Below are 26028 nucleotides of genomic sequence, written 5' to 3' on the forward strand. Positions count from 1 at the left end.
GGATAAAGAATATGAATGGGGAGGGAGATAATTAGGGAAGGGGGAGATGATTGAAGTGACACAGGGTGAGGAGAGAGAAAAACGAGCAGTTAAAAAAATCATATCAATCATCACCTTCCCCTTCCAAAAATATCTTTCAATTTATTGACCAGAATGTCATGATGCTTTTGATCTACTCTCTGAGTGAAACTGTTGGCTCGTTTGCAGTTTAACCCACTCTCTAGCCAAATCAGTGCTACATTTATTTTCAAAATTAAGATTCTCTAAGTCATATTTTTTTATTTCCCTCTGTCCCTGCTCTAAGCAAACTGGGAGGTGTTGCTTCAGATCAACCTGTGTAGACATTTGGGTATATACTTTAAATTAAAGTCAGGAGCAGCCTGCACTATATAATGTCAACGGGCATTGTTAAATCTATTACCACGACCATGTGTGTTTGTAATGAAATCGTGGTTATTTTTCTAGATATTTTTTTTTGATATATTTGTTAATGCTCTACTTCCGTTTGAAGGACAGTTTGATCTCATGATATAGAATGTCTTTACTTTCAATAGCTGTCTCTCTCTGATATATATGATAGTCTTCCTCTTAATTTGGACACCATTACTTTAATCACACACATTGATGCTTCTGTTCCACTCTACACATAATATGTATGTCTCCCCCACCCTAATTAATGTCTTTGTTCAAATATGTGATCATCCCCATTTCTCTCACGTAGCATGGCGTTTGTATTTTCACACACTCACCATCTCTGTCTTGCCTTTCATTCTTTGTACTATGCCCTTGCCCAGACTATCTCTCTGTATAATATTCTCAATTAAATGAAAATTTCTCCCTGATTATTTTTTTGCAACTCTCAGATATAAAATTGTACTTTCTGCAACAGTTAGGGATTTTTTTCCTTATGTAGCTGTTCATTCTTTAGTTATTTTCCACGTGTATTATTTACACTATTTAATATAACACAAGCACTGATGTGTGTCACTCCCTACAAGTGTACATACAATGTATAATGTTTCAGGCCAAACAATTAAGCCTTTCCCATTTAATGAAGATAATATTCTCCCTGTTATAAGTGTAACATTTACTCTTCATACAAAGTACATATTAATCTCTCTCATATCTAGGTATTTATCCAATATAATAGTTTCACAAAATGTAGATATTAATTTTAATCTATGGCAGTCTTTGTTCTATATCCAATATTTAAACCTCTTATGGGGTAGAGATATTACAGTGCCTCTCTCTATATTTAATCTAATATAGATTAATGTACAACATATAACCCCGTTTGTACAATAAAGACATTACACTCTGCAACCATCAGTATTTTCCCAAATGCAATATTTACTCTCTTCCTTACAATATAAACCCCAGTCTCTCTCATATCTAGGTACATACAGTATCTAACATATCTACAGATTTCACATATAAAACATTTAACTTCATATAATATAGATATTAATCTATCACACTGCTGTATGTGCTGCTTATATTAATATTACTTTATCTGTATACATTTTATATGTATCTTTCTCATAGAATATAGATATTACTGTTCACAATCTTAAGTGTATAATTTCCTCTTTTCCATAAAATACAAACCCCAATCTCTCTCATATCTATGTGCATAGCTAATATTTCTACATATCTGAGATATTTCAAACCCTTTTTACGGAATACATATATTAATCTAGCATAGTCTCCATGTAACATCTGCACCTCCTATAGAATGTGGGCATTAAACTATCTTGTGTAGTTTACACAGGTATGTTCCGTGTAGAATACCTTATTCATCTGCAGATAGATATGAATGTATCTATAATGGTTTTTCTGTCTGTCTATGTAATCTTTTATAGCCCTCTCATAATATGCATCCCAATAAAAAGGTTTACAAGACATTGGTGTCTATATATATTCACACTTTTTCCCATGCAATATAGTGAAGATACTAATCATGTGTTCTAGGTATTTTTTGTGTATCTTCATATAATGTGGACAGTAAATGATCTTGTGTTTATCTGGTGTAACATTCCCTCTCAGGATGGCTCACATTTTTATCAGGATTACATTATCTTTTCTCTCAGGTTTGTACGTTTTCCTATGATGTAGATTTTAAAATATATTGCATTTGCGTGTGTATGGTTCCCACCAATAAATGCTCACACATTTCATCTGCATTACATATATTCCTCACGCACATACCTGCGCTTCCAAACATTGTAGATTTTAAAATATTTTGTGTATATCTGTGAAAGATTCGCTCGAATATTGGCTCACATTATCCTACATATTCAGATTTTCATACAATGTAGATTTGAAAATACCTTGTGTATATCTGTGCAACATTCCCTCTCATGACAGGTTACATTTTTAATTTCATGGCATATATTCTCTCTCGCATGTTGATGTTTTTCTCCTCCCTGGATGTAGGTTTTTAAAAGATCTGGCGTGTGTTACAGTTGGCTCACAGGTTCATGTTTTCGCGTATTTACCCCCACATTCTCTCTCTCTCTTTATCCGCATTATCTTCTCTCTCGCATGTGATGCAGGTATCAAAAGATCTTACCTTTATCCCTCTATTTGTCTGCACTCCCACACACTTGGCACACATTTATGCTGTAAATATTAAAATATCTTGCGTCTAGTTCCACTGAGTGTATCTCCTGTTTTCAATTTCGTTATATCCCAGATAAAATAGCCCCTCTTTCCCCCCCCCCCCCCACCCATCTTGCCCAGTGGGCAAGTTTCTTCCGTGGGAGCCGATACCATCTCCATTACAAAATAGACATACACGGACGCTTGTGGATACTCGCCCCCTTGGTCGCGGTTTTGCAACCTCCCCCCCCCCCCCCCAACGCGCGCACTCACCGCTGTGGGAATTTACCCGCTGCATCCACGGGTAAATCCGAAAGCACCTCTTGTGATCGTCCGCCCGGGAGTTTTCCGAAACTTGCCTACAGCCGGCGGAGGCGGCCGAAGACGTGGGCTGGGAGAGATCTTTCTCTGGGTACACGCCGTAATCGAAAGATGCTCGGCCGGGCCAGGGGTTTTCTTGGGCCGGCGGGTAGTATGGACCCGGGTAGATCCTGTCTGGAGAAACAGCGGCTGAGTAGGCGTTGAAATGCCGGACTGGATCGAAAGAGTTGGGTAAGATGTCTTGACTACCGGGTATATGGCAGGCCAACGAGTGATTGTGGTACAGAGAATTCATAATTATGTGCGGCGCCCCTGCCCCGCACGCCGTGAGATACTAGCTCCGGGGTAAACGCATAGGATTTCTTTTTTTTTGTTAAATATGTATGTGTGTGTATATATTATATAAACTGCGCCAGACTTTTGAATCTAATAACTAGGTTGTTATAAAGGCAGCATTCTTTCCCATTCGCCGAGCGAAATGCAAGTCAGCTGACTTCATTCCGTCCAATGGGCCGGTGCCTGCGAGAGGATGGGGGGGGGGGGGGGGGGGAGGGTGGGGATTGTTGGGGGTTGATGAAGGAACAAACGTGGGGCAAAAGAGAGAGAGAACTGTCTTGTTTTTAATCCGGAATTTTGAGGGTGGGAGAGGGAGTGAGGGGCGCGCACACTCGCTCGGCGGCGCTGGGTGAAGGGGGCTTGTTCTCGTCTGTGCGTGTGTGTGTGTGCGCGGGTGTGTGTGTGTGTGAGAGAGAGATAGTTTGTATGTGGGTGTGTGTGTGTGTGAGAACGATAGAGAGTGTGTGTATATGGGTGTGTATGTGTGTGTATGTGCGTGTATCTGTGTGTGTGTCTGTATGTGTGTGTGTGAGAGAGAGTGTGTGTATATGGGTGTGTATGTGTGTGTATATGCGTGTATCTGTGTGTGAGGGTGTGTCTGTGTGTACGTGGGTGTGTCTAAGTGTGTGTGTGTGAGAGAGAGAAAAAAGTGTGTGTGTGGGTATGTTTGGGTGTGTGTCTGTGTGTGGTATGGCGGAGAACTGACCTGGGTGGGGAAGAGAGAGGGAGAGAGAGAGAACCGTGAAACAGAAAATCTAATATTACTTCAAGCTGAGATAACAAATTGGTCCCTTTAAACCTACCCGGAGACTTTGGAAAGTATCAAATGAAGTCAGTCGTACAGATACAACTGTGATTTTTGTTCTACATAAGAGGCCTACTGTTAAACTGCACATACCACCGTATAACCACTCCCAAAACACACCCACCCACATGGACATACACAAACACATGCATGGATACACAGATAAACACACACACACACGTGAACACATGCATGGATACACAAACACGCACACACACACACACACAAACATACACGAACACATGCATGGATACACATATAAACACACACAGATAAACACACACACACACGAACACATGCATGGATACATAGATAAACACAGATACACACACACACACACGAACACATGTATGGATACACAGATAAGCACACACACAGACATACACGAACACATGCATGGATACACAGATAAACACACACACGAACACATGCATGGATACACATAAACACACACACACACAGACATACACGAACACATGCATGGATACACAGATAAACACACAGTCATACACGAACACATGCATAGATACACAGATAAACACACACACAGACATACACGAACACATGCATAGATACACAGATAAACACACACACAGACATACACGAACACATGCATGGATACACAGATAAACACACACACACAGACATACACGAACACATGCATGGATACACAGATAAACACACACACACAGACATACACGAACACATGCATGGATACACAGATAAACACACACACACAGACATACACGAACACATGCATGGATACACAGATAAACACACACACAGACGCATGGCCACACACAGAAACACACACAGACACACACACAGACACACACACACACACAGTGCCCCAGACTGGATCAAGGTCATTCTGTCTGTTTGATCCACACCCAGTTCTGAACAGGAGGGAGGGGCTATGGGGGGGGGGGGCTGGAATGGAGAACAAGAGAGAGTGGATATGGGGGAGGGAAGGAAGGAGAGGGGGACGGTGGGGTTGAGAGGGGGATATATGAGAGTGGAGGGGGATATAGGAGAGGGTGGATATGGGAGAGGGAGACAGAGAAGGGAAAGGGTGGGATGGATGAGGGAGGGGAAGGGAAGGGGAGGGGGTGCAGGATAGAGGAGGCGAGAGGGGGAGGACGGAGGGGTGGAGAGATAGAGGGGAGGGAGTGGTGGAGGGACATGGGAGGAGGAGGGAGGGGATTAGGGATATGGGAGGGGAGGGGTGGAGGGATAGGAGAGGGGGAGGGAGGGGTGGATATAGGGAGAGGAGGGGGTGGAGGGATATAGGAGAGGGGGCAAGGGAGGGGGATAGGTGAGGAGGAAAGAGGGAGGGGTGGAGGGATATGGGAGGGGAGGAGGAGGGAGGGGTGGAGGGACATGGGAGAGGGAGAGCGGGAGCAACTGTAGGCTGTAAGTGCAGGATCTTGCATGCAGAAGAATTCTTTAGCCAGAGGCAAGATGAAAATGCCTCAACTATTTTTGTTTGAAGATACACGTTTCTTTTTAAAATTTGGTGGGGGTGGCGGGGAAGTGTGGTGGGAAAGTCCCACACATCTCTTTCAGGTGTACTTATTTAACACAACTTCCAAACCCTTGTCTGATCAGCAAAGTTGCTCCCCTTGTTTACAAAGTTTTTTTTATTGGAATCTTTACATTGAGAACAACCCTGTCTTCTGACTGGGGTTGAGCCCATCTTTCTTTATTTCTTTATTTGTCATTGTACTGTTGCAACAACAACACAACGAGATTACGATGGCACTCCCCTGCCTAATAAAAACCCAAACAGTAAATTGATAAGAGCAGTTATAACGATAAAATAAAGCATACTTATACAAGTATAAAATATAAAAAAATATAAAAAGGCAGTGTGCAAATGAACCGTGATAATCAGTAGCATATCAATATCAGTATATTAAATAACACCGTGATGAGTCCAGCCTGTAAAGGGGGGAAGACAGAGTATGTGTATGTATATCTGTGATGATGTCTGGACTGTTTCTGTTTTATAACCACACAAATATTAAGAACAGACTTATTTTTTTATTAAATTTTGTTTGGAATCTGTGGATTTGTTGTAATTGTTTTAAGTTCTGTGAATGGACATTTGGGAGAGCTCTCGCCACAACAAAAGGTCCAACCTGATCCACTAAAACCTGCCGCTTCGGTGTATTATAACTCAGTTAAGTGCCCCCTTGTACCTGTTCCCGGGATAAATATTCCCCCAGTCCCCGCCACAAATGAATTCCCAGATCAATGGACAGGAGGGAGAGAGGGAGGGAGAAGAGGGGGAGAGGTGGGAGAGGGGGAAAAGAGATAGAAGGGGGAGGGATTGGGAGAGGGGAAGAGATGAAAAAGATGGGGGGGGGGAGAGAGAGAGGGGGAGATTTAGATTTCCAACCACTGTATCAATGGATGGATATCTAAATGTAAAATGGTTTGAGACAATTTATCTGAAATAAAAATGATGAATAAAATATTCGAGTGTTGCAAAGCAGAGAAGAAATGTCGGCAGATGTAGCGTTTTCAGGCGTGCAGAGAACATTCTGTTTCATCTGGGCAATAATTTAACAGAGGAACATTGAGTGGTTGTGTAATATGCACAAAGTGATTAAAGGGAATGTGTGTGTGTGAGTGAGAGAGCTGAGAGAGACACATGCACACACACAGAAGGATATACACGTACACAGGGACACACACATAGGAAGGGGGACAGAGAGAGACACACACACAGGGATGTACAAACACATACACAGGAACACACAGACAGACGCACACACACAAGGACACACACATGCAGGGACACAAGAGGATGTACAAAGACACACACACAGGGACACGGAGACACGCACACACACACATGCAGGGTCACACACACAAGGGCACAGGCAAAGACACACAGCTGCAGACACACACACACACACACACACACACACACACACACACACACACACACACACACACACACACAGGAAGAGGGACAGAGAGAGAGAGGTACACACACAGAGGCAGGAAGCACTCCCTATGGAATGATCAGAAAAAATGATGACATTTATATGAACAATTAATTTCCCCCCACATTTAACACCCCCCCCCCCCCACACACGCCCCTGGAGTGGATTTACTCAATGCCCCTTGTAATTCTTCACAAATTGTTTTTGGAATGATGGACCTGAAAACATGGTTTTGGGAAGGGAGGGGGGTGTCTGCCGAATTGTTCAAATTGTTTTCAAGTCCTTTAGCACCCTAAGCAACATTTTCCTGTCTTTCTTCTCTCCCCCGCTCTCTCTCCCCCGCTCTCTCTCCCCCGCTCTCTCTCCCCCTCTCTCTCCCTCTCGCCCTCCATGACTGCATCCACCAAGCCCCCGCATCTCTCTCACTCTGTACCCCCCCCCCCAGTTGTTCTGTACCCCTGTCTTTATACCTCAACCACTATTTTGTTCCACGTCAGACTTTGCAAAAGGACATCTCCCTCTCCTCTCCCTCTGTCCGCCTCTCTTTGTCCATTCAACCTTCTCTCTCTCTCTCTGTGCCTCGCACTCTCTGCACATTAGACTCTGCAAAAAAGACATCTCCCCCTTCTCTCTCTGACTATCTACTCAACTACCCCCATCTCTCTCTCTATCTGCCTTTCTCTCTCTCTCTCTGCCTCTCTCTCTCTGCCTCTCTCTCTCTGCCTCTTTACACCTCGCTCTATGAGGTAGATTCTGCCTTCGTTTTGTAAATTATGTGCGTGCGTGGTATTTTCTCTCGCACTCCCGATCCAGTCTTTCTCCATCTCTCTCTCTCTCTCTGCCTCTCTCTCTCTCTCTCTCTCTCTCTCTCTGCCTCTCTCTCTCTCTCTCAAGTCATCCCCTTCTCGCCGACTCTCTCTGCACCCCCAACCCGATTGCTTTTTGTATTCCCAGCTCACTGGATTTCTCGCGACTCCCAACAACTTTGTTTCCTGCGCTTAACTTACTAATCAAACTGGTTTTTTTAAAAAACAAATAAACACAATTATTTATGAAGCTGAGCTCTCGGTCGATCGATCGACCGAATTTGCCCGGAGAAGATTTTAGTGCAAGTCGCCGGTGTTTCAAAAAACAGCTGGGGTGGGTGGGGAAGGGGGGGGGGGGGTGGGTAGGGAGCGCCGGAAACCAAAACAGACGGCGAAATGAATACATTGTGTGTGTGTGACCTTGCGTTTAAGTAAAGTCCATTTCGCTCGGGAGTTCCTGTAAATCGCAACAGCGTGACACTTTTCACCCTTTGGTACGGCAGCAATATGTCGATTGAGCTGGCTGTTAAATTCATTGTATCTCACCCGCAATGTATCCACTAAACTTTCTTTCTACCCCCCACCCCCCGCACACCCTTTAGGTTCCGTTTGCAAAATCAACATCCCCCCCTCACCTTCGTAGATCAAAAGAAGGACTTTCGAAAATAAAATCGAGGTGAAGTAATCTTATTTTATCTTAATCCGATATTTATCTTGATTTTCCCTCCCCAACAGAAAACACCGCTGGTCTTTGTTACGGGGTAAAACTGCAAAATATCTCGTGATGTTCCTGCAGTGGGACAGGTTACTGCGTTCTGGGATGTTTTCGTGTGTGGATCGCGCCGCGGTGATCTAAAATACGAGCTGTTACTGTACATAACATGGAGATTATTCCTCCCAGTACAAATTGTGCCGTGACATTTTGATGTACGAATTGTTTTGTGTGTGTGTGTGTGTGTACCAACTGCAGATACCACACACACACACACACACACACACACACACACACACACACACACAAATATCAAATTTAATCGGTTAACGCAGTGTGTGTGACTGTGTGTGAGAGAGCTTTATGTATTTTTACATAGAACCGCCACACACAGTTATATATACAAAAATGTAAATCAGAGAGACACACACAACACACATACACACACACAATACACACATACACAGACACACACACAGACACACACGCACACACAACAGACAGGCACACACACACGCACACACAATAGACATACACACACAGACACACACATGCACACATAAAATAAACTGAAATATCTTAAGAAGAATGCAGATACCCTAATAAAACGAAGTTCACACACACCCTGCCCATGCATACAATAAACCGCAAGATTACAATACCGTGTGTGAATAATATAAACACTCATAACATACAGCAATATAAATCAGACACACACACACACGCATATATACACAAATACAGATACACAGAGAGAGACACACACACAGATATAAACAAATGCACATACATACACACAGACACGCACATACACAGACACACATATAATATACAAACACACACATACAGAGACACACACACATGTACACACATACATATATAAACACACACACACACACACACTAAACTGAAAGACCTTAAGAGTACAGATGCCCTAAAAACATTCACACAGATTATAAAGCACTCAGCTCTTGAATTTTACACCCTTTTTTTAGTGAATAGCACGCAATGATTTATTTTACAGAAATAATATCATCCAATTCGATTTAGTTACAGTGTGAATGATTTTCCTTTTTTTAAAAAAACCCTTCCACGCTAGCCCTTAATAACACTTGTTTTTTTCTGCTCTTGGCACGCAGCTTTATAGCCCGCCTGAGCCTTAGCTGACAGATTATCCTGACATATACTTTCAAACATTCTTAACATAGAGGGAGCATCAGAGAGATTTCGTAACAAGCCTCAGGAAAAAAAGACCGCCTTATCTTTGTCCCGCTCTAGATTATGATCGCTTGTTAGTAATGATAGGTCCCGTTGAATATCACCATCCACTCTCGGAAGTTATGCGGCAATAAATTGCTCAGAACCTTTGCCTTACAGCCACCACCACCTCCCCCCTCCCCGTTTGGATGTGGCAACTTTTATTGTGAATAATTTTTTTCTCTCTTTCAGAAACCCGCGTGGAGAGCGCTGGGCTTTCAAAACGCGGTCAGTAAACACATTCTGTACGGAATTAAGTGCACTTTCGCTCCTTGTGGACACAACAGTCTCTCCCTATTCATTTCTCAGTCTCCCTCACCCTCGGTATCTCACTCCCTTTATTTAGATATTATTTATTGATCTATTATTTACCGCAAGTAAGCTCCCATCCAACTGCCGACTTAATCTATCGACATAACCCCATCTATAAATATTCATTTCTCTCTCTCTCTCTCTATCCCAATCTGTTCATCTCCGTTTAGATATTTGTCAATATATATATCGATACACTATCGACAGATAAATGTTTAGATACATCCATCGAGACATTTTTAGATGTCAATCGGTAACTTATTTAAACAGATACAAAATATACGCACGGACTGTGTAGCTATTTTGTTTTACATAAAGGTTACATTTTGTGCGATTTTCTGAATTGTATCATTACTGTTCACAATTGTGTATCAAATCGAATTAGTTTTAGGATATGTAATCTCGCAGTTTATATCTCAAAATTAATGTAATCTCCCAGGTTAAAAACCACCGTCTGTCCAAGACAACGGCGCCGACAAAGAAAATCATAACTCGACCATAAACATTCGTAACGTACACCCCTCAACCGTCTATTTATATATAAAACATTAAATTCCTTTACTACCTCCAAACACGATGTAATATTTGTCACAGCAGGAAATTATCCATAATATTTAGCACAGACACCACACACAAAGTTCAGCACACGCTACACATAATATTTAATGCAATCAGGACGCACGGTTATAATTTAACACACAATTTACACCTGATATTTATCACCCACCGTTAGACACAATATCATACATGTTCTTTAACACACAACACAATTAAACACAATATTTAACAAACACAACACAATTATATGCAGAATTTAACAAACGCAACACACTCAGAATTATGCACGATATTTAACACACATCACACGCAATAATACATAATATTTAACACACATCACACACAATTAGACACAATATTTAACACAATCATACGTTATTTAACAAAGAACACAATCACACAATATTTAACAAACACAACACAATTATATGCAGAATTTAACAAACACGGCACACACTCAGAATTATGCACGATATTTAACACACATCACACACATTTGTACATAATATTTAAACACACATTTCACATGCATTTTACATAATATTTAAACTCACAAATCACACACAATTGTACATAATATTTAAACACACACATCATGTGCATTTTACATAATATTTAACACACACATCACACACAATTAACACACCATTCTACATATCCGATGTGCACAATTATATATATTTAATGTTTAACACACACACAAAATATACATAATATTAAACACACACATCAGTCACAATTAGACACAATATTTAACACAATCATACGTTATTTAACAAAGAACACAATCACACAATATTTAACAAACACAACACAATTATACAAACACGACACACTCAGAATTATGCACGATATTTTATACACATTACACACAATAATACATAATATTTAAACACACACACCACACGCATTTTACATAATATTTAAACACAAACATAACATGCATTTTACATAATATTTAAACACACATCACACGCATTTTACATAATATTTAAACACACACAACACACACAATTAACACACCATTCTACATATCCGATGTGCACAATTATATATATTTAATGTTTAACACACACAAAATATACATAATATTAAACACACACATCACACACAATTATGCACCATATTTAACACACACCACGCACAATTAGACACAATATTTAACACAATCATACGTTATTTAACAAAGAACACAATCACACAATATTTAACAAACACAACACAATTATATGCAGAATTTAACAAACACGGCACCCTCAGAATTATGCACGATATTTAACACACATCACATACAATAATACATAATATTTAAACACACACACTACACACAACACACCATTCTACATATCCAAAGTGCACAATTATACATATTTAATGTTTAACACACACAAAATATACATAATATTAAACACACATCACACACAATTAGACACAATATTTAACACAATCATACGTTATTTAACAAAGAACACAATCACACACAATATTTAACAAACACAACACAACTATATGCAAAATTTAACAAACACGGCACACTCAGAATTATGCACAATATTTAACACACATCACACAATAATACATAATATTTAAACACAAACATAACACGCATTTTACATAATATTTAACACACATCACGCACAATTAGACACAATATTTAACACACATACGTTATTTAACAAAGAACACAATCACAATATTTAACAAACACAACAATTATATGCAGAATTTAAACACGGCACACACAGAATTATGCACGATATTTAACACACATTACACACATTTGTACATAATATTTAAACACACACCACACACAATTAACACACCATTATACATGCCCGACGCAGACAACTATATATATTTAATGTTTAACACGCACACAAAACATACATAATATTTACCACGCGCATTTATACATAATATTTAAACACACACATCACAATTAACACACCGTTGCACATATCCGACTCACACAACTATTTAGATATAATGTTCAACACACACACACACAAAACATAATATTTACCACACACAATTAACACGCCGTAATACATATCCAACGCGCGCAGCCATATAAATTTTAACCGACACACAACATACACGCACACTAAAATTTATGCAGCGTCCGCAAGTGTCGATAATATTTGACACAAGCGTGCTCAATATTTGACACATACCACAGAACCGCACTATTTAACAAGCGCAGCATACACACACACACACACACACACACACACACACACACACACGCACACACACACACACACACACACGCACACGCACACGCACACACACCCCAGAGCTACGCGCAATATTTGTCCCACAAGGGAAACATTTAGCCGCCATGGGTCCGTACAACCTCCCGCGCTATTTAACACAACACGGCCTATGTGTGCTCCTGTTAATTTTGTAGCTGGACTGGGGATTAGCGGTAGGGATACCGACGCACGGAATTGCCCAGAACAAAAAAAACAGAAGTGTATTTAAAAAAAAATAAATGAAAACCGGGAGATCATTCCCCCCCCCCAAAAAAAAAACTAGCCGTGAAAATTAACCTCCTCTTCCTTTCGGTCGAGCTGCAGTATTGTATTTTGTTTAATTCCGGGGTGTGGGGGGGGGGGTGAAAAAGAAGAAAATAATTAATTTCAATGGATTTTGTTTTTTCTCTGACTGCAGTTCTGGTGCATACTCCGGATGTGGGAGAGGAAATCGGGCGGGGGGAGACGCGGTCGGTGTCACCCGCCGGGCTACAAGACTCATTTCAGACAGGGAAACGTTATAACATCTGTTCCACGCGGGATCCAAGTAAAATGGGGCAGGGGCCACGGATTACCGATTTAACTCGATTATTTTGTAAAGGGATGGCAGCTTGACTCCCCCCTTCTCTCTCTCTCCGTCTCTCTGTCTGTCTGTCTGTCTCTCTGTCTGTCTGTCCCTCTGTCTCCCTTTGTCTGTTGTTCTGTTTGCGTCGGCGAAATGTTGTTAGCGGTTACTGACATTCAGAGAGAGCGTTTGGGAGGGAGACAGTAGCTCTGTGTTTAACTCTCTCTCTCTCTCTCTCTCTCTCTCTCTCTCTCTCTCTCTCTCTCTCTCTCTCTCTCTCTCTCTCTCTCTCTCTCTCTCTCTCTCACACACACACACACACACAGAGTCACACGTACGCAGCCTCACACAGTCACGGTTACACTCTCGCCCACACACACGCACACACAGTCACACGTACGTAGCCTCACACACAGTCACGGTTACACTCTCGCCCACACACACACACACCCACAGACACACACACACACACACACACGCAAAAGCTCTCTCATACACGGGGTTGCACACTTTTCTCGCTCACACGCACGTGGTCGCTCACGCACACATTTGCACACCCGCGTTTTCACACACACTTACGCGCATGAAATCTCTCACACACAAAACCGGTCCACGTGCCTCTAGTGCGCGCGCACACACACACACACACACACACACACACACACACACACACACACACACACACACCTCAACTCAAAGCCATGTTCTCTCTGCCTCCAACATTACGGGAACACACCCACCCACACACACTCATTCTACAACACATACGCACACATATAATAACCACTCTCCCCTTTTAACACACGAACACAATCATTTCCTCTCACGCCACGGCGTACACACACACACACACACACACACACACACACACACACACACACACACACAAACACAGCTAGACACTAACACACAGATATTCGCCCCAACTGACACACATTAACACGCACAGTCAACCTCTCTCTCTCTCTCTCTCTCACACACACACACACACACACACACACACACACACACAGAGTCTCTCTCCCTCTCCCTCTAACAACTATGATTGTGAAAAATAATTTTTGAGTCTTGTCTATGTGCATGTCAGCCTTTCTCTCTCTGGCTCCCTCCCTAGCTCTCTCTGACTCTCTCTCTCTGTCTCCCTCTCCCCATCTCTCTCTATCTCTCTCTCCCCATCTCTCTCTCTCTCTGACCGTCTCTCTCTCTCTGTGTCCCTCTCCCTCTCTCTGTGTCCCTCTCCCTCTCTCTGTCTCCCTCTCTGTCTCCCGCTCCCTATCTCTCTCCCCATCTCTATCTCTATCCCTATATCTCTCTCTCCCCCTCTCCCTCTCCCCATCTCTGTCTCCCTCACCCCATCTCTCTCTCTCTCCCTATCTCTCCCTCCACCTCTCCCTCCCCTATCTCTCTCTCTCTCTCACCCTTCCCCTCCAACACCACTGTGACTGTGAAAAATAACTTCCGTGCAATAAAAGGATTCCATGACCAGAGCCGGCTGATGACCCCTTCTGTTCGTCTCCCTTCTGACACCCCGCCCCGTGAAACGCTTCAAAAAATATATATTTTCCAATTCCTATTTGTGTCCTGGAGGGTTACAAACCGGTCAACAAACGAACGGAGATAAATTGTACTGCATCCTCTCTGTAACTGTATTGACTGGGTTTGTGTCCAACAGGGTCGAGAAGAATGGGAGGAAATCTCTGAAGGATGGATGGGGGAGTATATTTCTCCCTGGGTTGGGGAGTCTGGGACACGGGGGCAGGGTCCTGGGAGAAGGGATTTGCTATTTGGAACTGTGTTCACCCAGAGGACGCTGTGCCCGTGGATTTCTCTACCGGACCATGAGTAACTCAATCTTTTTGTTTAAGGGGAGGAAGGTGGATGTTTGGACAGTTAAGGCATCAAGGGGTTTGGGGGGGGGGGGAGGAGGTGGCGGGGGGTGGGGGAGAAGAGGGTGGGGAATATGGTGCTGAGAAGACGGGGTCAGCCATGATCTCATTGTATGACGGAACAGGTTTGATGGAGCGAGTGGCTTCCCCCGTCTCCTACATCCGGTTTAAGCCGGGGGGGGGGGGCGGAGGAGGGGTACTACTAAGCAGGTCTGAAGTAAGTTTGTACATTGTGTGTGTGTGTGTGTGTGTGTGTGTGTGTGTTAGTGTTTCTCTACCTGTCTGCCTGTATGTGTTTACCTGTGTGAATGTATCTATACATGTATGTGTGTGTGTATAGACATGTATTTGCATTGGTGTGTGTGCAGATTTATGTGTTTACATTGGTGTGTGTGCATACCAGTCTGCCTGTGTTAATTTACCTGTGTGAGTGTGCTTATGTGTTTGAATGTTTACATATGCGTTTGAGTGTCTGTACGTGTTTATGTGCGCACACGTAATTACAATAGTGTAAGTGTTCTTGCATATGTGCATGTATATACAGTATATATCACATATGTGTGCGTTTGCCTGTATGCACGTGTGCCTGTCGGCATGTGACTGTGCGTGCGCCTGTATGTATGTGTGTGTTCCTGTACGTGTGGTTGCCTGTACGCGTGTGCCTGCATGTGGTTGCCTGTACGCGTGTGCCTGCATGTGTGTGCCTGTACGTGTACTTCTGTGTGTGAGTGCGTGCCTGTACGCGTGTGTGTGCCTGTATGTGTGTGTGTCTGTACATGTGTGTCTGTGTGTGAGTGTGTGCCTGTACGTGTGCGTGTGTTTCTGTACGCACGAGTGTCTGTACGTGTGCGTCTGTACGCGCGTGTGTGTGTTCCTATACGTGTGTTTGTGTTGCACTGTTCTTCCATTCAATCTCTCAATCAAAAATTGATAGGTTTACCATTCAAAATTTAATCCCCCCCTCCCCCCTCCCCCCGATTATGGTTACAGGGGGACACGGGCCCACCCTCCCCTCGCTCGCCCCGACTCACTTGGGTAACTGTCCGGAAGTATCCTGAACGCCCGGACGCGTTTAGTTTCCTCCGGGTTACCAGCAGACTGGGGCCTCTTGATCTCGGGAGGGGGTGGGGTGGGGTCATCAGAAGAACGAGAGCACATCTCATCGAAACCTACGGATGGATGGTGGGGGTGGGGGAGTTGGCTCGACAAGGGAGAGGGTGTTTCACCCCCAGCTGGGGAAGGGGGTGTCTAGAACCAAGGGTCCCGGTCTCAGAAGAAGGGGGGAGAGATTGACCCTCAAGGTGGGGGGTGAATCTTTGGAAAACTCTCCCCCGGAAGGTTCGGTCGCTGAGTTCATTGCAAACCCAGATCTGTGGATTCGGGGAAGGGTTCGGGGGGAAGGGGTGGGGTGGGGAGGGGTTGGCTGTTGGAAAATGGCGTCGGCGTCGAAGATGAAGCGCGGTTTTGACTCAAACGTTTGCTACAGCGGCGGCCGCCGAGAGCAGTCCCACAGTCTGTACAGTAATAGGCACCGTGTGTTCACACACACAGTCTCTCACTCTCTCTCTCCTCTCTGTCTGTCTGTCTGTCTCTCTCGTTCTCTGTCTGCCTGTCTCTCTCTGTCTATCTCTCTGTCTCTCCTCTCTCTCTCTCGCTCTCTGTCTGTCTGTCTCTGTCTCTCTCTCTCTGTCTCTGTTTTTCTCTCTCTCTCTCTCTCTCTCTCTCTCTCTCTCTCGCTCTCTCTCTCTCTCTCTACCTCAAACCGACAGGGCGACTTTAACCACGGAACGTGGAACATGAACAGGCCCTTCGGCCCACCATGTTGTGCCGAGCTAACGATACTAGCAATCAAATGCCCAGCTGAACCACGTATCTAACCTAACCTTAAACTCCCCCCTCTCCGTCTCCCTCACACACACACACACACACACACACACACACACACACACACACACACACACACACACACACACACACAGGCGCGCACACACACAAAGACATACGCACACAGACATACAGACAGACACACACTGACAGACACACCCACACACACGTACACTGACAGACAGACAGACAGACAGACAGACAGACACACACACACACACACACACACACACACACACACACACACACACACACACACACACACGGACTATTGTGCGGAGTTCCGGTCGCCCGGCTACAGGGAGGGTGTCACTGAGCCGGAGAGGGTGCGGGAAAGATTCACCGGGATTGGAGGGCTGGAGTTACAAGTAGAGGCTGAGGGGACTGTTTTCTCTGGAGGGAAGGAGGCTGAGGGGTGACCCAGTGGCGGTTGTAAAACCACGAGGGGCGTGGACAAGGTGAACGGTCTTTCTCCCCCCAGGGTCGGGGAGTCTACAACTAGAAGTCACAGGTTTAAGGTGGGGGGGGGGGAAAGAGATTTAACAGGGAACCTCTTCACCCACAGGGTGGTCCGTACGTGGAACGAGCTGCCAGAGGGAGTGGGTGAGGCAGGGACATTAACAACACTCGGACAGGTCCGTGAGTGGGAAAGGTTCAGAGGGATGTGGGCCAGACGCGGGCAGATGGGACCGGCTCAGATGGGAAACTTGGTCGGCACGGAGCGGTTGGGCCGAAGGGCCTGTTTCCGTGCTGTATGACTCTCTCTCTCTCTCTCTCTCTCTCTCTCTCACACACACACACACACACACACACACACGTCATCAACACATATGTACTGTATTTCTCTATGCTACAATTTGGAAACATAAAGTTACAGACACGTCTGAATATCACAAACCCCATTACATATATTATCTATATAGGTAATGTGTGTGTGTGTGTGTGTGTGTGTGTGTGTGTGTGTGTGTGTGTGTGTGTGTTACTTGCAACCGCTTCTATCCTAACCTTCCTTGTCCATATGTCCATATAAATTGTTTTACACGATATCATTTTGTGAGGTTCTTTCAGTGTAAATAACTCTGCATCCAAGTCTCACTTTCCATGGAACACTGGCCTTCCCCCATTGGGAACCCATCCGTCCGTCGGTTCCGGGCCGAGCCCGGTTTGTGGGGTATTGGGGGTGAAGTGAGTCGTTGGGGTAGGAGGGCAGTTTGTGCGGTTCTGGTCGCCCCCTCCCCCCTGTGACAGGAAGGGTTTGGGGGGGGGGTGGTCTGGAGAGGGTGCGGGAGAAGTTCACCAGGATGCTGCCTGGATTAGGGGGCGTGAGCTACGAGGAGAGGTCCGACAGACTTGGTTTGTTCTCTCCGGAGCGGCGGAGGCTGAGGGGAGAGGTTTATACGATCACGAGAGGCACAGATAGAGCAGACAGCCGGGATCTTTCTCCCCCCAGGGTGGGAATGTCTAATACCAGAGGGCGTGCATTTAAGGTGAGAAGGGGGAAAGTTCAGAGGAGATGTGCGGGGCAGGTTTTTTTTACACAGAGAGCGGTGGGTGCCTGGAATGTGCTGCCAGGGGTGGGGGTGGAGGCAGACCTTGAGGGCTGATGGGCCCGTTCCTGGGCTCTTGTGCTGTGAGGGGCTCGGTCGCATAACAGAGCACACAGGAACAGGCCCTTCGGCCCACCATGTTTGTGCCTAATCTGACCTAATCCCCGCCTGTTTGCACATGGTCCATGTCGCTCCATCCCCGGCCTGTTCAACAGCCTCTAACTGTTGATGTCCAATCTCTCTCTCTATCCCCGCTCCTGGCAGGTACCTACCGGTCACCGTAAGAGCAAAACTTGCCCCACAAGTCTCCTTTAAACTTTCCCCCCTCTCATCTCAAAACTATGACCCTTAGTATTGGACATTTCCACCCTGGGGGGAGAAAGATCCCGGCTGTCTACTCTCTCTCTGCCTCTCTTATAAACCTCTCCCCTCAGCCTCCGGCGCTCCGGAGAGAACAACCCGAGTCTGTCCGACCTCTCCTTGTAGCTCACGCCCTGTAATCCAGGCCGCATCCCGGTGAACCTCTCCCGCACCCTCTTCGAAGCCTCCCGCCCGCACCCTTCCGAGTGCGGCCTGACCCGAGTTTTATACAGTTGCAACGTGACTTCGCAGGGGTGGTGAGGGAGGGGGGAGGGGGGGTTAGTAGGAGGCGTCAAATGGGGGAAATAGGGGTGAGGGAGAATTTGGGGAGGAGCGGAGGGGAGATACGAATGAAGGAAGGGGGGGCAAGTAGTCCAAGAGGGCGAGTCTTGCCTCCGTCAGCGGAAGGGGCCGGAAGTTACGAGAGGAGGGGTTGGAAGGCTGTTGAGGGGACGGGACAGGGGTCGTGGGGGTGGGGGTGACAGTGACCCAACTCCGGCGGGGGGCAAGGGGGGTGGGATATATGCCCAATTCCCCTTCCCCTCCTTCTCTGGCGTTTGATTGGCCAGCGGAGGCCCGGGGGTCGGAACCCAACCCCAATGACGTCACTAGAGTCCCCAATTTTCGCAGGTCACGGATTCTATCCGCACTCCGCACCGCCGACCCCCTCCCCCTCCCCTACCCCTCCTTCCAACTCCCCCACAGCCACCTCCACCCAGCACCCCCTCCCAGCGCCCCCACAGAAAACCAGGTGAACCCCGAGACTCACCCGCCTTGTCGCCAGGAAGCCGCCGCCCTCCAAGTGCAATTCCCCGCCGCCAACGTTAACTTTCTGACAGAATTTGTGTTTGTGCCCGTGTCTTGTTCTGTTTTTTAGGGAGGTGGGTGTGGGGGTGGGGTGGGGTGGGGTGGGGGGGAGCTGAATTCATTCAGTTCCCTCGCGAAAGAGAGGTGGAGGGAGGGGTGGTAGTGGTAAAGAGGGGTGTGTGTTGGGCGGGGGGCAGGAGGGAAGGAAAGGAGGGAGGGAGGGCTCTTCAAACCTCCCGAGGAACTCTCCCGCACGGACATTTCCGGGGGGGGGCAAGAGGGAGGAAGAGAGAGAGAGAAAGAGAGAGGGAGGGGAGGGAGCAGGGGGTTGTGTGTGTGTGGGACACACACACACACACACACACAAACACACACACACACACACACACACACACGGGACACGAGAGGCGAAACAAGAACGGGAGGTGTGGTGTGATTGGAAAGGAGTTCTCTCTCTCTCTCTCTCTCTCTCTCTCTCCTCTCTCTCTCTCCCGCTCACCCTTCCGAGTCGTTCAGCTGAAGGCGGGTCGGTGGACGTAAAGCACTCCGTGTCGAGACCCTTCCGCCGCGTCCAATCCCCGCGCCCAGCAGGCCGTAAACTTTTATTGGCGAGGGCTGTAAATCTCTCGTCCCAGCGACGTGTCCGGAGCGCCATGTTACAGCCCCCGGAATCTCTCTCCCCCTGCCTTTGGAAACACAAAACAGACACACACACACACGCACACACACAAATAAAATTCACATCCGTGATCTGGAGAGAGCGGACGCCCCTTCCCCCCACCCCCGCAACCAACCCGCCCCCGCGACAGAAAAAGTTACGCATCAAACCGAACCACAAACGTCTCGTAAACTTGGGCAGTGATTTTGATATTAACGGGTTGGTGGAGTCCGCACGCCCGTAACGGAGACTTGTTTCCCCCCACGGGAACGGTGAGCGGGAGGTAGAAGGGAGTTACATTAAACAAGTTCTTGTTTATTATTAAACAATTATTAAACTCCTTGAAGCGACGGAGGATGAGGGGTAACCTGGCAGAGGTGTCCAAGATGATCAGAGGCATTGATCGTGTGGATAGTCAGAGGGCTGAAACGGTGGCCACAAGAAGACACAGGTATAAGGTGCTGGGGAGCAGGTACAGAGGAGATTTCAGGGGTAAGTTTTTTACTCAGAGAGTGGTGAGTGCGTGGAATGGGCTGCCGGTAACGGTGGTGGAGGCGGATAAGCTAGGGTCTTTTGGATAGATACATGGAGCTTAGAAAAATAGCGGGCTATGGGTAAGCCTAGATATTTCTAGGGCAGGGACCTGTTCGGCACGGCTTTGTGGGCTGAAGGGCCTGAATTGTGCTGTAGGTTTTCTATGTTTCTAAGTTCAGAGAGGGAGAGAAGGTGTAAGAGGCCCGCGGTTAGCAGATTGGCGTTGGACCGTGATGAACAAGCGGGGACGCGCAGTTTACCGCCAGACCACCAGCGGCGGGTGGACGGACGGGTAGATTTGACAGCTGAGGATGGGTGGGTTGATTGGTCGGCAGGCGGATAGCCGGAGAGCTGGGCCGCCGACATCCACGCACGTAGACAGGTAAATAGAAAGAGGTGCCTGGGTGTGCAGGAGGAGAAATAAGACATAGGAGGAATAATTAGACCGATAGGCAGATACAGATAGGTATGGGATAGACGGCGAGAGAGAGAGAGAGAGAGAGAGAGAGAGAGAGAGAGAGAGAGAGAGAGAGAGAGAGAGAATGAGTGAGAGAGAGACAGAGTGAGAGAGAAATACAGTACATATGTGTGTGTGTGTGCGTGTGTGTGTGTGTGAGACAGTCATACAGCACAGAAACAGGCCCTTCGGCCCAACTACTCCGTGCCGACCAAGATTCCCATCTGAGCCGGTCCCATTTGCCCGCGTCTGGCCCACATCCCTCTGAACCTTTCCCGTCCACGGACCTGTCCGAGTGTGGTTAATGTCCCTGCCTCACCCACTCCCTCTGGCAGCTCGTTCCACGTACGGACCACCCTCTGGGTGAAGAAGTTGCCCCTCGGGTCCCCTATTAAATCTCTTTCCCACTCTCACCTTAAACCTGTGCCCTCTAGTTATCTCTCTCTCCCTCTCTCTCTCTCCCTCTCTCTATCACCTCTCCCTCTCTCTCTATCACTGTCTCCCTCTCTATCACCCCTCTCTCTCTCTATCACCTCTCTCTCTCTACCCCCTTCTCTCTTCCCCCTCATTTTCCCACATCTTCACCCCCTCTCCCCGCATCTTTCTCTGATTCTCTGCCCCCTCCCCCTCGCCCCTCAATCATGTCCCTTTCTCCACCTCTACCTCTCTCTTCTTCCCTCTCTCCCCCATCTCCCCACCACCATTTCTCACACACCTCCTCTTTAGTTCCCCTTCTCTCTGACCTCCCCCGCCCCCGACCTCACCACCACCCAAATGTAGCTCATGATATCTTAAATCCATGGGGAAAAAGTCCACACATCTCTCAATTTCTTTCGTCCGCTGAGTTAATCCTAACTTGGGTAAGGGCCTTTGGGTCAAAGATGCTCTCTCTGTCTATCTGTCTCTTTCTCTCAGTCTCTCTGTCTCTTTCTCTCTCTCTTTTCTCTCTCTCACTCTGTCTCTCTCCCTGTGTGTCTCTCTCTTTCTCACTCTCTCTGTCTCTCTCTCTCTCACACACACACACACACAAACAAACACACACACACACACACACACACACACACACACAGAGCGAGAGAGGGGGGCAGAGAGAGAGATTAAGAGAAAGACACACAGACACACACATACATAACGAGAGAGAAACACAGAGGGAGAGAGAGTGAGAGAGAGAGAGACAGAGAGACAGAGAGAGAGAGAGACAGAACTTACAGACCTGGAGTACCAGATATGAGACGTGCATCGATTCCTCTGTACACGTCGATTTTAACACAGTTTCAGATTCCCGCAGCTTTACAGTGAGTGACAACTGGATTCTGCGAACCGCCTTCATTTCCACAGAGAACAAGGGTTTAAAATCAACCCCTTCACCACCACCCCCCCCCCCCCCCACACACACACCTCCCAACTCTTTCGCGTCTTTGATGTAGTTTTCTTCAACCGGCAAGTCGCGGGTACTTTGGACTGGGAGCAGATCCAACTCGAACGGTGAAAAGAGGCAAGGATTTTTAAAACTCACTGGATGACTCTCCAGTTCGGACGGCCAAGCGTTGTCCCTCCACCACCCGGCCTCTGCTTAATTTAAGTCGCCATCCCTCAACAGTGATCAAGGCGTGGGTTATTTTACACTTAAAAGAATCCACAGAAGAAGAACACTGCCTTGAGCCTTGCTTTACTCTCTGCAGACCTGTGAATCTCTGCAAGTTCAGCCCCGCCGGAGAACAGGTCGTGGAAGTAATTTATAAAAGGAGAGGCAGAGAGACAGAGAGAGACACAGAGAGACACAGAGAGAGAGACACACACAGAAAGAGACAGAGAGACAGATGGGGACAGAGAGAGGAGAGAACGATAGTTAGAGAGAGATAAACAGATAGACAGAGATAGATTTATAGATAGATTGATAAACGAATAGATATATAGATAAATAGACAGACAGACAGATAGATAGATAGACAGAGACAGATAGGTAGATAGATAGACAGATAGATAGACAGACAGAAAGATGGATCTATAGGGAGAGATAGATAGACAGAGATAGATAGATAGATAGATAGATAGATAGATAGATAGATAGATAGATAGATAGATAGATAGATAGATAGATAGATAGATAGATAGATAGATAGATAGATAGATAGTCAGGGCGCACTTTATACTCCCATCACAGTTTAGGCTATCCTAGTGAGTGTGTGACTATAATATTTCTATGATTATACTTTATAAACTTGCTATGTGGTTTTGGCATAAGAATTTACATATGACTACTTGGTGTGTTGCTGGTTCAGGAGCCGTGTGTGACTCTTGCACAAGTCTGTGTGTTTGATTCCGACACAAACATTTATTGTTTCTGTTTGTGTCTAATTAACGTTTAGAAACGGTCATGTGCTCGATTGTGTGTGTGTGTGTGTGTGTTTTGTGTGTGTATGTATGTATTCCCTCATGTTTTGATCATATAAATTGATATTGTGACATGTTTATGGTTTAACAGGATTTGTAGTTCTGATCCAAGTGTCTCTCTTCTCCTTGTGTAGGCTCGTGTGTATTTTACGTTTTTCTATTTTATGTGCATTTATGTGCCTGTTTGTGTATGTGTGTGTGCGCGTGTTTGTGTATGTGTGTGCGTGAGTTTGTGTATGTGTGAGTGCGTGTGTTCACGTGTTTGTATTGTATTTGGAGATTTATCTGGCGTGCTTATATGTTACATTCTGTCAGTCTGTCGATCTGTTTACTTACCTCTGTTTGTCCGTCTGCCTGCTCATCTCTCTATCTATCTATCTATCTATCTATCTATCTATCTATCTATCTATCTATCTATCTATCTATCTATCTATCTATCTATCTATCTGACTGACTGTCTGTCTGTCTAGCTATCTGTCAGTCTGTCTGTCTGTCTGTCTGTCTGTCTGTCTGTCTGTCTGTCTGTCTATCTATCTATCTATCTATCTATCTATCTATCTATCTATCTATCTATCTATCTATCTATCTATCTATCTATCTATCTATCTATCTATCTGTCAGTCTGCCTGTCTGTCTATTGTCTGTCCATCTACACTTTTTCATTATATCCCTACCTAATGCGTTCTGTTTGCAGAAGTCTTAGAAACAAATGCGTGTATGTGTGTTCTCTTTCACAACACACACTCTGACACATACTCACGTATACACACTCACACACACTCTCACACCCCCCCACACACTCTCTCTCACACACACTCTCTCCCACACACACATACACTCTCACACACACTCTCACACACTCACATACGCACACTCTCACACACACACACTACTCATACACGTATACACACACTCTCTCACACACACTCACACACTCTTTCTCTCTCTCTCTCTCTCTCTCTCTCACACACACACACACACACACACACACACACACACTCAAACACACAGACACACGAATTTGTCCCTGAGACATTTGCATCTTTAGGCGTTTTACGTGAGCACACGTCCTGTGTTTGATCCCATGTCTGAAAGTTGTATGTTTGCCGGCCTTTCCCTGTGGTGGACGGACATCTGAGTTAGCACATCCAGGGAGCCCTGCAGTTCCGCTGGTAGGTCCCGCTCGGAGACGAACAGCCTTGGAATAAATCGGACTGAGGCACCTCGTTCGTTCAGCAGAGGCTCTTCGGCTAAATTTTAGGATATTTCTAAAATCATTTGGATGGAACCCCGTCCCCAAACTGCATCACCGACTCCCGAATGAAGGCGGGTTTGGTCTGGTGACCTTCCCCACTCCGATATCAGATTCATGCGCGCCGTGCTCACCATTTATTATTTTGGTGCCTTAACTTGCGAGAACTTCCGAAGAAATGTTCTTCTGAAAAACCGCGCCAGAGAAAAGTTCACATCCAGAACCTCAGCGGATGGCGCCCGGCTCTGCTTTTTACGCGCGCGTTTTTACTGATTTGATTGGCCGGCTCTTTTGTACAGCGTCCACACAAAATAAAGCACACACTCTGGTTTTATTCCGCACGCCTTGTAAAAGCAGGTTTTTGTTTTTGCTTTTTCTTTCAACGGGGAGACGAGGTCGTCACTTGCAAAAGACGCCGAGGCGAGCGAATGCTTGGACCAAATAAAATTTTATCACCTCCCAAGCCCAGATGAGATGCAATAAACTCCAAAGAAGGCGGCGGGGCATGGCAGATTCCCCGTGGGGTTGGGAATATAAAGGGCTGTGGTGTCTTTCCTTCCTCTACCACCCCCCCGCGTCTGTTTTTCTCTCTCTATAAGGCGCGGGTAATAAAAACCTAACGCGCTTCAATCCACACACACACACACACACACACACACACACACGCACGCACGCACGCACGCACACACACACACACGCACACACACACACATATGCAGACAGACACCCCCAAAAACACTCATATACCCACACAAAAATAGACACAC

General features: G+C 45.9%; 1 protein-coding gene and 1 long non-coding RNA gene across 2 annotated transcripts in view; one reads left to right on the forward strand and one right to left on the reverse strand.

The window, feature by feature from the left end:
* Positions 1-3217, reverse strand: part of LOC127566886 (homeobox protein Hox-C6-like) — a 4081-nt gene extending 864 nt beyond the window's left edge. The window contains exon 1 of the mRNA XM_052009397.1: positions 2875-3217. Within this exon, the coding sequence (XP_051865357.1) occupies positions 2875-3217 (343 nt within the window). The remainder of the gene's footprint in view (positions 1-2874) is intronic.
* A 5231-nt stretch (positions 3218-8448) lies between these two features.
* LOC127566890 (uncharacterized) lies at positions 8449-13472 on the forward strand. The gene is made up of 3 exons (XR_007955804.1): positions 8449-8499; positions 9985-10020; positions 13336-13472. It is a non-coding gene; the product is annotated as an uncharacterized LOC127566890 (long non-coding RNA).
* Positions 13473-26028: the final 12556 nt, after the last annotated feature.

This window comes from Pristis pectinata, chromosome X, assembly GCF_009764475.1.
Source record: "Pristis pectinata isolate sPriPec2 chromosome X, sPriPec2.1.pri, whole genome shotgun sequence".
NCBI lineage: Eukaryota > Metazoa > Chordata > Chondrichthyes > Rhinopristiformes > Pristidae > Pristis > Pristis pectinata.